Source organism: Beta vulgaris, chromosome 9 (genome assembly GCF_026745355.1).
Source record: "Beta vulgaris subsp. vulgaris cultivar EL10 chromosome 9, EL10.2, whole genome shotgun sequence".
Lineage (NCBI taxonomy): Eukaryota > Viridiplantae > Streptophyta > Magnoliopsida > Caryophyllales > Amaranthaceae > Beta > Beta vulgaris.
In genome coordinates, this window is record NC_079210.1 from 51,096,180 (window position 1) to 51,114,320 (window position 18,141).

Sequence of the window (18,141 nt, forward strand, 5' to 3'; positions counted from 1 at the left end):
CATCAATCAATTTTGATAAGCTATCTTGCATTATTATATCAAATTTTTATAAGTTTTGCTTACACCTAAATAAGAGATATTAACGTTTAAAGAATCGTCTCGATAAATATGAAAAAGCAAATGGTGCAACTAAAAAAATACAGAGGTAGTATTTTTTTTATTAATATTAGTAAATTAAGTCAGCCCAAGGGCTAACTCCTACAAGGATACTAGCTTGTAGGAAACACCAACACATTGGCTGGTAAGACCCCAACATAATATAGGGGTAAGGATCGAAGTATCGAACTCTTGACCTTAGGAGCCAAAGGGGAGCGCTCTACCCATTTAAGCTAACTTCTATCCTTAAAATACAGAAGTAGTATGTTGTTGCTAGTTTGCTAGTTTGCTACTATCAAAAACATCCCCACAATACCAGGGCTATTTTTGTCTTTTCACTCTCCCAAAAAATAATTTCCTTCAAAAATTACAAAAATTTGCCCTCACAAGTTGACTACTCTAATGGCGGCCTTTATGCCATGCTCTATATAAAACAAACAGAAAAACATTTCTTCTTCATAATCATACCTTCTTCATTCCTTCTCTTTCTCTCTCTTCTTTCTCTCTCTAACATTCCAAGGCAAAAAAAACAAGGGGAGTTAAAAAAAAAGCTGTTTTTGTTCCCCTTACTTAAGGAAGCTAAGCAACAGTTACAAAAAAAAAAATAGTACACAAGAGAAAAAAAATATGGATCATGAAGAAGGTAAAAGAATGATAATGAAGGGTATATGGCCAATATGGGTAAATGTAGTTATACTTGTAGCAATAACAGTTGCAGCAAAGTTAGTAGTTCAACTATGGTGGAGACCAAGAAAAGTTACAAAACATTTTTCAGAGCAAGGAATTAAAGGTCCTCCTTATAATTTCTTCATTGGAAATATGAAAGAATTGGTAGAATTGATGCTTAAGGCTTCTTCTCAACCTATGACTTTTTCACATAATATACTTCCTAGAGTTCTTCCTTTCTACCATCATTGGAAGAAAATTTATGGTAATTTTATTTTTCCTCAATTCCTACTCTTCGTTTTTTTGTCTACACAAGGTTGCGTACATCTGATCCCCTCGTATGGTCTAAGTGAGACATACATCTTTGTGTTTTCAATACTTGTCATATGGTTTTGTCAAGTTAAAAGAAAACAAAACTTTTGATCAAAAGAAGCCAAAATATTGATCATACTTTTGATTTGAAAGGATGGAGGGGTCTCAAATATAGATGAAGAAAATCCAATTATTACATCCCAACTTTTTTTTTGATGCCAAAAAAAGTTTTGTTTGTTTGTTTGTTTCTTCTTTGTATGTTGTTGCATCAAAACAATGCATAATATTGAGAGGAACTGTTTTTTGAGCTGTCTTCTTTCTATACTACCCCTCACTATCATCATAATAACATTATTCTCTTTCTTCAATTCTCTTGTGGTGGTTGTATGTCACTACTTCCTGTTTCTTAATTTGCTAACTAGTTATCTACCATTTTTAACCTACATGATCAACTAATAAAATTTCCTTAGTGCAACTAATTAATTAGAATTATGCCATTTTTTCTTAGACTTTTAAATTTATTTTTTCCATATATGATATTATCATATGTATACATACATATATAGTATATGGTAAAATTAATTATTTTTTTTTGGAAATTGTCAACAGGTGCAACTTACCTAATATGGTTTGGACAAACTCCAAGGCTAACCATAGCAGATCCAGGTCAAATAAGAGAGATTTTCTCCACGAAATCAGAATTTTATGAAAAATATGAATCTCACCCACTTGTAAAAAAGCTTGAAGGTAATGGTCTTATATCCCTCAAAGGAGATATTTGGTCTCATCGTAGAAAGACCATTACACCCATCTTCCACCTCGAAAATCTCAAAGTAAGTCAATCACATAAATATTTCATATGAATTATAATTGTATAGAGTATGTACTTCTTCCGTTTTATAATAAGTGAAACATTTCTCTTAAAAAGCTCTCACATAAAAGAGAAAAGTATTTTACTTATTATGGAACGGAGGAAGTATGTAACAATAATGATCAAATATAAAAGATGAGTAGTATTATCATACATGATTTACTAGTGTACTCCGAGAAGTATATATTAACTGTTGGTTAAATTTGGCAAATGTTGCGCAGTTGATGATACCTATAATGGGAAAGAGTGTGGCCCATATGTTGGACAAGTGGTCCTTGATGTGTAAGTCAGGGAAAGTTGAACTAGAAGTCTCAGAATGGTTTCAAAATTTGACAGAAGAGGTTATTACAAGGACTATTTTTGGGGGTAGTTATGATGATGGCAAGAAAATTTACCAATTACAAGCTAAACAAATTGTGTTTGCGGCCGAGTCCTTTCAAAAGGTGTTCATCCCTGGATACAGGTAATGTATTTGCGTTATAGTTTTATTACTGCTCTCAGTCAAGCACGCTTAACTTTTCTTAAAAAAAAAAAAAAAAAGAAACACGCGTTTTATGTTCTTGTCCTTTATTTCGTTTGCAGATTCCTGCCAACGAAGAGGAACAGGACGACGTGGAAGTTAGACAGGGAGATCGAGGCGTCATTAATGAAGCTGATTAGTCAGAGAAAAAAGAGTCTTCTCGAAAATCGAGAACGAGGATTATTGGAGGAGGTGGAGGAAGAAGAAGGAGAAGAATGTTATAGAGATTTATTGGAGGTTTTAATAGAAGCAAGTATAAACACAAAAAAAGATAGTAGGAAAATGAAGATAAGTGAGTATGATATAGTAGAAGAGTGTAAGAGCTTCTTTTTTGCTGGGAAACATACAACTTCAAACTTGTTAATATGGACAAGTATTCTCTTAGCAATGCACCCTCAATGGCAGCAATTGGCACGTGAGGAAGTTATGAGGGTGTGTGGAGCACGTGATATTCCAACCAAAGATGATGTTTCAAATCTAAAGACGGTAAGTGATAAGTGCTTCCCCAAAATTATGCCCCCATTTTTCTCTTTTTCTTTTTGTCAGCATGCATTCTTGTCTATTTCTAGGAGGAAAAGAAGAAAATATCCAAGATAAATATAAAATTTTATTTATTTATTTATCTTATAAAGAAAGTACTTATAAACTTTACTCTAAGGCTTTGGTTGGTAGGGCGTAGAATATTTTTATGTAAAATGATTTTCAAGGAAAACAATTTATAAGGGAAAACACAATTCCAAAATTAATTTTTCGTTGTTTGGTTCAATATAAGGAAAAAAAATGAAAGAAATGTGAAAGAAATTGTAAGGAGGTAGCTAGTGAGAGGAGTGTACAAGAGAAATAAGGAAAACTTTTTTCCCTTCATTTTGAAGGGAAAATGATTTTCCATCATTAGGAGAGCAATTTTACTCCAAGAGAAAATGGTTTTACACTCTTTTGCCAACCAAACGATGTAAAATTGAAAATAGAGGAAAACAGTTTTACAGGAAAATGTTTTACGCCCTACCAAACAGAGTCTAAATGAAAAAGTACTTAAAATATAGTAAAAAAAAAAAAGGGTCTTTGGACTTTGGCTAGTAAATATGATCTTAATGCTAATTATCATTTATTAACTTGGTATATTAATATACTACTAGTAAATAAAAAACTAGGTTATAAGCCAAATTCTAATGGTCTAAAAGATAGATATGAATAAAGTGTATCTTTTAGATGTCAAATTGTCAATATATTGTATATAATTTTTCATTTTTGTTTCTATTATATATAATAAGTAAATTAAGGCGATTTTTTTTTTGTATATAAAGTTTAGGTATACATTTCTATCACTATGGTTAAGAACAACCTAGTCGATGTCATTATGTTGATCTCATGTGGGAATAATCTTCTAAAAATGTGTTCATATGACCTCATCAAAAGAGTTGCTAATCTTTTTCTACTGCTTTCATACTATAATAGTAATAGAGTGTTACTTTTTTCCATAAGTTTTACCCATAACAAAATTAAATCACTCCAAATTATAAGATCGCAATAATAAAAATCTTACATCTATACGCATCTTGTTTTTATTTTCTTTATAACGAGTATAGTTTAATAGTAAAAGTGTGATTCGTTTTATTAACCCTTTTAATAGTTCTTTTCATAGTAAATGAAATGACATATTTTCTCTATAAACAAATCTATGCAGTTAACAATGATCATATATGAAGTCCTAAGACTCTACCCACCAGTGGTAGCAACAATCCGACGGGCTAAAAAGGAAGTAGACCTTGGAGGCCTAAACATAAGAGAAGGAACCGAGCTCCTTGTCCCAATCTTAGCCGTCCATCATGATCCCACAATATGGGGCCCCGACGCCTCGGAGTTCAACCCAACCCGTTTCGCTCAAGGCGTGTCTCGGGCTGCTAAACACCCGACCGCTTACATGCCATTCGGGCTCGGGGGCCGCCAATGTATTGGACAAAACCTAGCATTGTTGCAAGCCAAGTTAGCAATAGCCATGATCTTGCAAAAGTTTACCTTTGAGCTATCCCCCAATTACAAGCATGCACCCACTGTTTTAATGCTCCTTTATCCTCAATTCGGAGCCCCGGTCATATTTCGGAGCTTGTAAGACCCAAGATCCGACCCTAACGTACGTATTTTTGAGTCCTACGTATAAAATCCCCACATTACATCAAACTTACAAAAACATCTTGGCTCCACTTTCTTTGATTTTTTTTCCCTACCCTCTTGTGATTGTTTTGATGATTTGCTAACCCTTTTGTTACACTAAACCGTATGTGAAAAATCTAACAGTAGAACTTTTTTTTCATTAACATTTTGTGTCACTCATTGTAATTAAGTATATATATGTATACATTTGCTCCTGACTGACACATTGTAATATATGATAATTGTTGGAAAATGTAAAATGTGATTTTAACAGTATGTTTTACGCATCTCTATCTTTTCCATGGGAAGAAGCATTCTATCTTAGAATATCCCACTTTTATTTTATTTTTTGGATGACCAATATCCCATTACTATCGGCAATCCATATAAAAACCTAAAATTAAGAAAGTGTATATATATCATATATGACTTTTTCAAAAGGTAAATTAATCTTGAAACTTAATTTCAACAAATTATTAGTCAAGCAGTTAAACTTCCAAAAATTGCTATTTGTTTGTTTAATTTCTTAGTATTAATAGTACTCTCCAAGTCTTCATCCTACAATAATTTAAACACTTGTCATCAAAGTATTATGAGAGTTATCACAATTGATTTATCTATTGTTATTTTAATTGAGAAATGTGAGAAAATAATCGAGTGTTTTCATTATGGAAAAATATATGTGAAATGAAATAGTGGGTATAAGGGGAAAAATGTTCGAAGATCAAGGAGATACTAGCCCTTGCTACATAAAGTAGCTATTTGTGATGTTTAGAATAATTATTTAGTGTATCTAAACTAAGGCCATGGATCAAATTCTCTTTACATCACTATTTTTGTAGCTTCCTAAAAAAAAGCAAAATAAGGCATTCTAAAATACAAAAATTATTAAAAGAGACATTCTAATTTTAATATAAAAGTAAATGTAATCACTAAATGAATTTAAACTAGTCACCGAAAAAAATTAACCTAGTCACTATTGAGCTAATTCTCTTTTTAATATTGGGTTACTATTGCCTAATTTTAATTTAAAAGTAGATGGTCTTTTACAAGACAAACTCTTCAAAATAAAGACTTGTTCACCCCAACTTATTTTCAATTTAGTTCAACTCAACTCTAGACAATACTTTTACTCTCACATATCACTATTCATTTCAGTTCGATTCAGCTGTTTTATGCCGAAGAGACCCCCGATTAATTTTACCTTTCTGAGAAAAAAAAATGTAAAAAAGAATAATTCGGTCCTTGATACTCAAAGAAATGTGGATAGACATGTGAATTTGACAGAATCCTTGAACTCCATATATATAAGTGGAAAGAGATATTCCAAAATATAGTAAAAAAAAAAGTCAACGCTCATAATATAATGGTCATGTACACAATAATGAAAACCCCCCTAACTCCAAAGAGAATAAAAGATGTGTTACGTTGATGAATGATGATGCATTAGAAATTGACAATTAATATATGAAATGGAAGTAGGAAGTAGGAAGTAGGAAGAAGGCTGAGTCTTCAACGCGTAAAGAGCCTAACTGCACAAAGGGAACATCACTAATGAGGCCAGCTTATCATGCCAGATGAGATAAAACTATTAATATAAGTCATAAGATTTGTCATTAATTATACAATAACAATAACAAGATGATATTAAATATATTTCATTATTATAGAACATCAGCAGCTAATCATCATCTAATACTGTTTTAGCAACAAGACATCAAACACAACTTGCATGCTTCAAAAACTATTAGTTAAAAAAAAGAATTGACTTTACAATTAACAAGGGGTTGCAATTGTAAATGTAGTAGGTGTCTTAAGATTATATGGAAGGGACATGAATCTTATTAACATATAATGATGCAGGGAAGTAGGTTTCACATTTTTATTGTTAGGATGACAAAAAGGAGAGCACAGCTATTTTTATCAGATAATGTCTAAAAATATAGTAATAGTAATAGTAATGTTTGAGGAATCACTTAGTCAAAAGAGCACATGATGTCACATTAACCATTTAAAACTCATAAATCAAGGATTGCATATTATCAAAGTTCAGAGCAATTGTAACGTAAACCATAACAAGTAGTACTTGGTCTATTGGTAAAGAGAGCATCCTTCCAACCTCAAGGTGGGTTAAATCCCCACTAGAGGCACTTTGAGGGTAGGGATTTCCCTTACCCTTCCACCTTACTCTCAAGTGTCTAGCTCATTAATACCCGAACGGGGTCCGGGCCACTTCTTACCAAAAAAAATAAAAAATTGTAATGTTAACCATTATCTCCCTCTCATTTGGATGGTGAACAGATTAATAAAAGGAAGAGATTCAGATATAGAGGTAGTATCAGCAAAATCTTGTATCATAGTCCCTTTGTTTCTTTCTAGTTTACTCATTTTTACTTTGGAGATGAACTAAGGAGAAAGTACAAAAGTATGAGAAAAAAACTAAAAAGATGGAAAAATAAACTAAAAAAGTAGATTAAAATATTAAAAAGTGGATAATATGGATGGAAAAAGAGGAGAAAGTATATGAGACATATTACCAAGAATATAAAGAAGCATTAGATTAAAAAGAAAGCGACCAAAAAGGAAAGTGTATTAAAAAAGCAAGTGATACTTGGTGTTAAGGTCATGAGATCAAATCCCAATAATTAGCTTATCCTTTCCCCACTATTCCAAAATAATCTGACCTACTAAACTGGATTGGTTGAAGTGAGAGAAGTTTCCGTCCGATAGAGTCTTCTCCTCACCACAAAACAAAATGAAGAAAATAATGTGTATATCTAAAGATAGATAAATTTAACCATTAAAAGTTCTAACTTTCAAACTTTAACATTCTCTAATGCTTTCCTATAGCAATCTAATTAAATTTCTGGTGCAACCCTTATAATAACATACATGACGCAACCAATTACCTTTCAACTAATATCGAGAAATATGCTATCATTTGTATTGAATATCTTCCATAGCAATCATTCAGAACTTCTGAGCTGATCATAGAGACCTGAAATTTTTAAGTGAAGAGTAAAATGAGAAAATTGGCAGAGCTCTCAGCTGTTTAGGGCCTAATATATGTATCAATATGATTAAAAGTTCATACATCAGCTCAGCATAATGTCATTTACAAAAAATTTAAGGACAAAGCATCATGTGCGTAAACCAGTAATTGTAACACAAATCTCAAGGGAAACTGCAAAGGTTTCATTTCAAAACAAGCATTCTACCCTTGACCTTGTAAAAGAAGAGGATAATTATACACTAAAAACACCATAATTTCGTACAACCAAGAAACAATAGACGAAAGCTTTTTACCATGAAATCCACAGCATGACAATAATGTCATTTACATGATTTAAGGACAGAGCATCATGTGTGTAAACCAGAAATTGTAACGCAAATCTCAAGGGAAACTGCAGAATTCATTTCAAAACAAGCATTTGATCCTTGACTATGTGAAAGAAAAGGATAGTTACACACTAAAAACACCATAATTTCGTACAACCAAGAAACAATAAACGAAAGCTTTTTACTATGAAATCCACAGCATGACAATAATCAGTAACGTACAGGTCCAGTAATTGCCATTGCCAGGTTTAGAATCAAAATCAATCGAAACATGAAAAGGATTTCTTGAAAAGTAAAATTACGATTTCGATATAAAGCATAAATAATTTAATAAATAGCAGTACAGATATCAAAATGCATATATGGAAGAATGAACAAGTAAATAAACATATTGACACAAAGCACAATATGAAGGGTAGGTTCAGCTAGTTCTACGAGACACCAGTTGTTGGAACAACAATACCCAGGTTTTCCACATTGTAACTTTCAAGACAATGATCTAGAGCTTCAAAACAACAAAGTGCTAGTTGTCTCCCTGCTTGTTAGTTAGCACTCTACTATGTTAAGTACAATAATGTAATTGGTTAGCACATATACCAATTAAACAGTCAGCCATGGTGCATGCTGGAGAGTTAAGCTTTTAATAAAATCATGCCAGTCTTAAATTGCTTAATCACATGAAGATAAAGCAGATACACAGTCACACCATAGAAACTGTCAAGTTTCCTTTGGAAGTAGGAACAACTTTCCCTACTTTTAAAGCATTATCATATATTACATTAATCATTTTGTCAAAATTGCCTTCTAACAAGGTGCAATTCAAACCGTACGCGTGTATGCATCAATGCAGCACACATATATTCAGCATGATAATTCACCCAACTCGACACCGAGCAGAAAAAATGAATTGAATGCCATATCTAAATCTATGTTATTTCACTTAATCATTGATGACTTTTTAATAAACTTGGACATTCATTTTAATATTTTTGGAAGATTATCATTACGACTCTACACTCTACAGAGATGGATCGATTATTTTTAGCAGGTCTTTAGAACAAAAGATGAGAAAGCAAAAAAAAAAAAAAAAAAAAAATTGATTCATAAAAACAAAAATCAATCTGCATAACCAATCGACAAATTAACCCGAACCCAAACTCTACCATTACACATCCAATCCAACCATGAGTTTGCCATCTAGCTCTCTATTGTATAACCCTTATCTGTTGCTTTGATATAATTCCCAGTAAGGACCACATAGGAACTCTAACTGCAATATACCAGTTTCCACGCCACTTTTACTTCAAACTACAGCTTAAAGCTGATTCAGTATATCCATAAAGCACCATAAGATAAGCCACATCCCAGCGAATCCACAACTAACTAAGATTTTCCATTAAGACAAAATGGAGGAAGCTCAATGTAGATGACTCGAGAGTCTTCATTCATTGTGTTCTTCCATCTTTCTGTTTTCCACAGTGAACTTGACATTACCTGGCAAGATAGCCAAATCTACCAACAATGTGCCTTCTGGGACCACGAGGTTTCTTCTTTATGATTATTCTATTGTCCTTAGAAGCTGTTAGAACTGAATACTAATTGATGGTCCCCAAAAGGCATGTGGCTAGGAGATCTACTCTCTGTCCTACTTGTAAAAAGAATGTAAAATCTTCACTTCCATTTAATGAACTAGAACTAGAAGCGTAATGGGTAGTTAGCTCCTAATTCCTACTTATTTAATTTCCTAACCAGCCTCCTAGCTGCATACAGCTTATCTTAACATCTTTGATAACAATGGTCTAAATTATACAAAATGTAATGATGAGCGCCAATTCGGCAAGAAATGTGCAGCTTCTGAACTTTCAGTATCACTAATATACTGTATGAGTGACTACTTACAATCAAATTGCATAAGAAAGTAATCAGTAACAATGACTCTGATACTAGTATTCCCGCTTGTATAAACAAGTTATTCTATCAGTATGTTAATTTAAAATTCAAAAATAAAAATAAAAAAGTAAATGCTACATCAATACTGACTACAGGGCATTGAGAATGTGATGTTCTTTTTTGCCTACACGTCTGTAACCTGAATTGAGATAGACTAACAAAAAAAATCATGTAAGCTGCAGATATATGGACAATTTTTGCTAAGCTTTATGAATGATAACAACGAGCGGTAACATCATCAGTATTCAGAGTGTTCCCTAAAACTCCAATGTGTCAGAAAACATATACTTAGCAGCGTCTTCTTATCCCTTTGTTTACCAACATCTTTTCAATCAATGTTAACATGAAATGTATGTAGCCTAAACAACGAGCCTAACCCAAATCTTATCATATGCCAGCTTTCAGTTGAATTCCAAAGCACTATCCTAATCTTCTAATCTAAAGCACCTTCGTGGTCTTCTGACAAGACAGTAGGCCATCTGATGCACTGAACTATGCAAAACAAACATCAATATCATTCAACTTAGATAGTTTAGTTTCAACCAGCGCAAGATACAAGACATTTTCTACAAAGTTATCTTTTTCCTGGTCTTCCAAAAAAGCTCAATCTATTACTCCTATTACCTAAATTTCTCCTTTACCATTAAATACAACATTTGACATTATATATTCATTCTTATTATCTATACCTCCAAATCCATTGTCAACACTTCAAATTAAAGGCATCGAGGATCCATTATGTTTCACTCTGCTTACTGATACAGCAGCTACTAAAACTTATCATATCTCATGAGGGGTAAACTTGTTCCAACACTCCCTCCGCAAGTTCAAAATTTAACAACTTAATTCAATTGATCTTGCTAAAAGACAAAAGCCTCAAACTTTCCCTTGAATCTTTCTTTCAGTATTTGCAAAGGAATTACAGGTCCTAGCAATTTTAAAAAAAAATCCACCAAACGCACGCATCCATTAAATGTTAGGAACAGGAATGTAACCTCTCATGTTACTTGAAAGCTTGGAAACAAAGGAATACTTCTTCTGCCTTCTGCAATATCATAAGAAACCATAATGTCAGAAAACAAATAAAAGACAAAACAGCAATTAATAATTAACTCAAAGATTGTACATTCTTCTCGGATGTATCCAGCTCATTAGCTCATTTACCAATTAGGCACGTCCACAAATCCCTAGTAAATCCCTTAAATCCATGGTTATAGATGAAGACGTTTCCACAAATCCTAATACTTTAAGAAACATTGTCTCCTTTTGTTACCTAGGGCCAAAGCATTTTAACTGGCTTTGTCTATCCTTAATTAAAGCCACCTTGTCGGGCTTTTATAATTCTCTTCCTATGATTGGCTGTCACCAATATTTTAATAGGTATGGCAGCACCAATCTCAGAGGGACTTGTAGTAGCAGCTACTTTATTTTAAAATGACTATGGATCCTTTATAAAAAATCAAAAAAACACCTTGGATTTTTATCAGTGAACTTATGTGTAAGAAGCTTTAGTGCTTAAAACTTACTTCCATTAAGATCACAGCAGTGCAGAAGAGGTTGCCATGTCATTTTCACCATAACTAGCTGTAAACAACTGAAAAAAATTATATAACTAGAAAATTTGAGTCTATGTTACTAATTACATAGCATTAAAAAAATGCATGATCTCTGCACGTACGCGTGGCCAGAAATATGATAACTGTTTTAAATCATAGAGGGTAACCCCTATAGACCTAATCATTACAGTATAATACCAATATATAAACAGGCAAAGGATTACGAACTCCAGAGCAGAGCAGCAAATATTGGAACAGCAGCAACATCTCTAACAGAAAATTTAACTACCAACCAAAATAATGAGAATTGTTTAGAATTAGCTAATATAGTAATACGTCCCCGGAGTCTTTATCATTAACAAATGTCCCAATACTTTTCTGCTTCACCAGGAATTGTCATGTTATCTAAAAATAATATTCCAATACTTTTCCCATAAAACTTCCGAGAGAACGTCAAGTTTCAACTAAACAACAAGGAAATAATTCCTTTCTGACTTCTTGATCTTGAAGTCATGTGCACATTTCAATTGTCGTCTTCTTGGCTTGCCAGTTGCAAAAAGGGAATATCTCTCTCATGTGACCAATGGTATGTACCTATCTGATAAATGGGTGTTATCACATGGTTCACCAATGCCATCGACATCTAACGCCTGTCCTGTTTACTCATTATGCACCATTTAGTTCAGTACTCAATCCATTTCTCAGTCATTTAATGAAGGTGAACTACCTTGTAAAACCTCCATATAAAAGAAAGAAAGATGGAAATATGATTCTAATTCTAAACATCAAATGTCACAGGTGACAATCCATCATACTGCCATCAAGCACGAGCATAGAATTCTTCATTTCATCTGGAAGTACCACACGAAAAAAAGTAAAAAGTTTCAGGCAGATGGAAGGGAATGAATGAGTATGTTGCCCACAACATTGGTGCACCAGCATAGCATATAAGTGAAGTGATCCTTGAAGATTTCGCTCAATTAATGTACACATGTTAACAAAAACAGAAGAGATGAAATAGAACAAATTGCAAAACGGTAGAAGTGTATTCGAAGAAATTATTTGGCACATAATAGTGAAAGTGCATAATGGTAACGAAAGAATCCATTACAGCAACCTATTAGGAGAACAATTTAGTATAATTATCTATGTTATGCATTAATCAAAACTCAAAAATCAAATATTATGCTGCCAAGAGGTTGCAAATGCACGTCAAAACTAGATAATCATATCCCTCTTTCTTTCGGTTAAAAAGTCATAGATGAATACCCTTTACTGCTTTATACTTTATATCAGCCAAGGTCAGACAACGAAGATCTGGACCTCCGTATACTTATGCTTTTGTGCGCAGAAGATACATAGTGAAGAGAAGGAAGCTACCCTCATATAAGAGGCACGGAAAGGCCAAAGAAAACCTAGAAGATGATAAGAGAGATCTCATACAGGATAAGGTCCTAACTGGAGTTGCCATTAGAGGAACCACGTTGAAGACAAAAAAAAGTTCTAGCTCCCATAAATTCTGCGTAGATACTTCCTAAATTCTGTTTTCATTCTTTTCAAGATGTCTTCATTTCCTGACTCCTCTGTGTACTTGTATTGCAACTCCTAACTCAACAGGAAGGATCAAGGGTAACCCAAAAAAACAGAACCTCATGGTTCTCAGGCACCTCATGCAAGAGAATCCACAGATTCAAACTTCTTAGAGGGCTAAGACTAAGACTAGGTTAAGACCTTCTGGTTCGTAAGTGCGGAAGTGCCCTTGAAAAATCTCGCATACACCTTAAAGCAAACATAGCTAACAAACATACAACTGCATTTGAGAAAAGCCGCATACATAAAATTCAAAATATGTAATTAATGCAGTTCCATTCAGCCAGAATGTCCACTTAATATGTCCGCATTACTCTATTACTCACTAAGACATATTAAAACTTCTACAATTTAGCAGCAACCGTTTGACAAAGCAGCATGGAGTATGACATCTTGTATAAGAGCAATCATTCGACAAAGCAGCTGAAGTATGACATCTTGCGTAAGATAGTATTAATGAGGTCAAGATCTTAGACTAATCTCAGATTCTTAGCATTGAAATTATACAATCTCTCTAACCCTTCATGGGCCACTGGAGGAAGTTGTTTGTTGTTTCAAGTGCCAAAAAGGAAAAATGAATCAGTCTCTTTGTCCAGCTAGACTAACGGTAAGGTTGTCGAATTCAACACGGAAAGAAACCATACTCAAAATGTCAGTATGTATTTGTAGTGTGGACAACACATGCAAGTCTTTTGATTCAAACATTGTGTTTCAGAAATGCTATTTCCCAGCACGTGTCTAATTTAGGACGAGGACACCTCGTTCCCGAAATTTTGAGACTTGATACGCCTAACACTTGTATCTCATAGCCAATACTCATACCCATGACTAAAAGACATAGGTTATCTTTAATTACTTTCTGCGAAAAAGGTCTCCATCATACATTTAACTTTCCCAAAGGAGAAGATTTTGAAGCGAAGCAAGAGAACTGGTTTGGAGCAAGGGAAAGGACAAAAACAAAAAAAGCACAAATGATGGCAAAGGTGGTGCCTTATGCACCTCAAGTATGTCTTTGCATGCCTTCGGTGTAGCTCCCACACCTCAGGTGCATCTCATTAACCTAGCTGCACATAAACTTCTACAATTTAGCAGCAATCACTCGACAAAGCAGCATGAAGTATGACCTTTTGCATAACATAAAAGTATTAATGAGGTCAAGACCTTAGACTAATCTCAGATTTTTAGCATTGAAATTATACCATCTCTCTAACCCTTCATGGGCCACTGGAGGAAGTTGTTTGTTGTTTCAAGTGCCATAGGGAAAAAATGGAGTCAGTCTCTTTGTCCAACTAGACTAACGGTAAGGTTGACGAATTCAACATGGCAAGAACCATACTCAAAATGTGAGTATGTATTTGTAGTGTGAACAACATATGCAAAAGTCTTTTGATTTAGACACATGCAAAAAATACTGGAGGAAGTTGTTATTGTTTCAAGTGCCATAGGGGAAAATGGAATCAGTCCCCTTGTCCAACTAGACTAACGATAAGGTTGTTGAATTCAACAAAGCAAGAACCATACTCAAAATGTGATTATGTATTTGTAGTGTGAACAACACATGCAAAAGTCTTTTGATTCAGATATATGTTTCAGAAATGCTATTTCTCACCACATGTGTCTAATTCAGGGTAACATAATTCCCTAATCTCCCCACAAATTGCGATCCCAAAAGCTAATTATGGTCGTGTTTGCCTATTTTTTTTCCCATTTTGGGCCTACCGCAAACTGAGAAAGCGAATTTTTATAGCAAATTATATTACACTGGTCTAATTTAGGACGGTGTCCTTGGGCCTGAAATTTTGAGCCTTGATACGCCTAACACTTGTATCCCATAGCCAATACTCATACCCATGAGTCCATGACTAAAAGACATAGGTTATCTTTACTTACTTTCTGCAAAAAAGGTCTCCATCATACATTTAATTTTCCTTAAGGAGAAGATTTTCAAGAGAAGCAAGAGAACTGGCTTGGAGCGAGGATAAGGACAAAAAAAAAAGCACAAACAATGCGCAAAGGTGGTGCCTTATGCACCTCAAGTACGTCTCGCATGCCTTAGGTGTAGCTCCCACACCTCAGGTACATCTCATTGACCTAGCTGCACATATATAGTTGCAGAAAATGATCACCTCAAGTATAGGCATGCTAGACAATTGTCTAAAACTACTAGTTGTTCGATGCCACTGCCAGCATTTGGTTTTTGATTTTAAGATTTTCAAAAAACATATGGTATAGAATGCATAATGAACTAAAAATTAGCATTACATAAACTAACACCAGTTTATATTGAAAAGTGACGACAACAAAAATAGAAAAATCTGAGTGCTGGTTTCAAATTTTGTCTTTAAGATTTTTATAGTCATATGATATAAGCTGTATACCAAAAGTAAAACTAGTCATACTTAAATCGATCATGGTTATTTTAACATCTAATACCAAAAACAGTAACTACTTTAAGTTTCCGATATCTGGGTTTTTGATTTTCACAGAAGTTTAACACTTTTTGTTTTCAGAAAACTCAAAACTGAAAGCAAAACCAATCAGGCCCTAGGTTGTTGATTTCTTTTCCTAGTATTCTGTAGTCGTAAATTGTATCAGTTGTAATAAAGAAGATATCTTCACTGGCGGTAAGATTAACAGAATACAGAAGAAGATGACAAGCCTCAACTCCACAAACTGGTGGGAAAAGAGTGCCTGATAATCTAGAACAAGTCCTCAGGCATGAGAGAAGGCCAAGACCACGACTCTATCCCCAAAATAAGATTCACTGAGAAGCCTAACGCTAAAACGTCTTACAAATCCTTTACAGACGATGAACGAAATAGGCGAACACACAGAGGGAAATAAGATTTCTTAGGCTTCACTCCTGTCCAAACCACAAATAGCTCATGCACAAATATCCTCTATCTTTCTGGAATTGCCTACCTGGTAGCAAATTTGCAGAGACATCAGAAAGTGATTAACCTAACCGACTCCAGGACCACAAATCGAAGAGCATAGGCTCAAAGAGCCTAGGAAGCTCACAACAGCAATATAAGTGGCTCCATTGGCCTCAAGTCACATCATTCTCAAAACTTCCACCACATGACACACAAAATATAATAGGCTTTATTGGTCCAGTAAAACATTAAGAGTATGCTTCACTTCAACAGCTACATCTACATGTGAAGCAAGCACTCAAAGCTAGCAATATTAACCGAGCAACTGTGCAGAAAAAGTTTCACTTCAATCACTTTTGCAGGCAATTTTGAAGCTCCGATAAAAGGGAATGGAGTAAGGAACTGCAGAAAATGAATACAAAGATAGAGTTCCAAACTTCCAACTTCAAATCACTCTTCTTGGATGTAACTAGGAAGGAGGTCCTAATTTCATTTTTAAGAAATTTATTTTAAATATATTTGCAAAAAATGTGCCTTCAATAATAGTAATTGGAGTATTCCACTCACATGATCACTCTTACTATATGGTGAAGAAGTGGAAGAAATTATATGTGTATGGAAGAGTGGTAAACGATCTCTCACCTCAGATAAAGAGATTGAGATCTTCTTAAAACATCTTTCTACGACAAGCACCCATGAGACATTAACGATGTTGTAGTAATAATGAAGCATACTACCAAATACCAATACTAAAATCTGTTCTTATATATTACACACACTGCATCCACAAGTTACAAATTTCAAGATTCTTTCTACTGAATGTTCAGAGCGGTGTCACCATAAAAATTGCTTTTCTTTCTAAACCCTCAATATGCTGCTTAGTAAGTGTAAATGTCTAACCTTCTCCTTCATTGAATGATTTAATCACATCCCTCCCTAGTGCAAAATCAATGCAACCTCTTTTTGCACAAAACAAACTCAACGAAATTTCGATCAATTTCAAGCCGAAACCAATCCCATATGTCTTAATTGGTCATCAAACATTTCCAATAACCCTCTCACTTATCCTCAAAAGAAGAAGGGTCTGTAAAGAGCAATGCAGATTACCTAGTAATGCTCACTATACATAATCTCACACAAAAAAAAAACCGAAAATTCAAATTCTCATCCCTACGCCTTTCCAATCAAACAAAAACCACGAATCGGAATAAGAAGACCATAAATTGCATATTTACAACAATCATGATTGTTCCTATACGTTCACTGAAGTACCATTGATAAGACCATCTCAATTCTCAACCAAATTAATTTTATGAGCATTTTTTACGCAATCAACTAAAAGAATTTAACCTAAATTTAAACAAATAGTGAATTTTTACCACAATTTCCATTCTCAATTGCATTCAACAATACAACAATAGCACAATAACAGTATATATGCGCTTATATTATAAATTTAAATATTAATGAAGTTAATAATCAAATTAGGGCAAATTATGATATGAAAATTCTTAATTTAGAATGATATAACAATTAAAGGAAGAAAACAAATGGCAAAATAATAAAGGATGGAGGATCGTACCTGTGACTTCTGAAAATTGATCTCCGATTGTTTGCGAGTAAAATCTTCGGATTTTTCTGGCAATTTCCAAGAAATTTTTACCCCTTTTTTTTCTTTTATTTACTATGGAATTAAAAAAAAAAAATTGGTAAGGCGGTAAAAGGAAACTGAATAATATGTTGTGATATGTAATCATATCGATTTGATATGATATCAATAATGTGGCTGTAGTTTAGTGGTAAGAATTCCACGTTGTGGCCGTGGAGACCTGGGCTCGAATCCCAGCAGCCACAAATTTTTTTTTTCCCCCTTACGTTAATAAAAAATTTACAGCATTTGTATATATTTTTTTTAAATCATTTGTATTAAATGATCCTATTTAAATAATATTTGTATCCATTTTTATATTTATTAATGTTATTATTGTGTGAGTTGACTATATTAGTCATTTTACGTAAACACCAAACTTATCAAATGTTTAATGTTTGGATAAAAATTTCTATTATTTCATTTTGTACGTTTAGAAATGCATATTTTATATATATGATTATATATAATATAAATCACAAAAGTTAAAAAAGTGAAAGTTTGTTGCTTGGGCTACATTAAGTTTTTTTAAAACCAATGGGCCTAATACGAGAAAACCAATCCCT

General features: G+C 33.7%; 1 protein-coding gene, 1 long non-coding RNA gene and 1 other non-coding gene across 4 annotated transcripts; 2 read left to right on the top strand and 1 right to left on the bottom strand.

Moving 5' to 3' along the window:
- Positions 1-556: 556 nt before the first annotated feature.
- Positions 557-4,869, top strand: LOC104904599 (cytochrome P450 734A1). The gene is made up of 5 exons (XM_010692892.4): positions 557-1,027; positions 1,684-1,907; positions 2,167-2,408; positions 2,528-2,951; positions 4,150-4,869. The coding sequence occupies exons 1-5, from the start codon at positions 724-726 to the stop codon at positions 4,573-4,575; spliced, it is 1,620 nt and encodes a 539-aa protein (XP_010691194.2). The 5' UTR covers positions 557-723; the 3' UTR covers positions 4,576-4,869.
- Positions 4,870-5,840: 971 nt separating this feature from the next.
- LOC104904600 (uncharacterized) lies at positions 5,841-17,649 on the bottom strand. Of its 2 annotated transcripts, XR_791624.4 has the most exons (5): positions 17,510-17,649; positions 11,432-11,499; positions 10,901-10,950; positions 7,526-7,614; positions 5,841-6,148 (listed from the first exon to the last, which is right to left on the bottom strand). It is a non-coding gene; the product is annotated as an uncharacterized LOC104904600 (long non-coding RNA). The 2 variants fall into 2 exon arrangements; XR_008967588.1 differs by lacking the exons at positions 5,841-6,148; positions 7,526-7,614 and having other exon boundaries at positions 10,399-10,950; positions 17,510-17,648.
- A 60-nt stretch (positions 17,650-17,709) lies between these two features.
- TRNAH-GUG (transfer RNA histidin (anticodon GUG)) lies at positions 17,710-17,781 on the top strand. The gene has a single exon. It is a non-coding gene; the product is annotated as a tRNA-His (tRNA).
- The last annotated feature ends 360 nt before the right edge of the window (positions 17,782-18,141 follow it).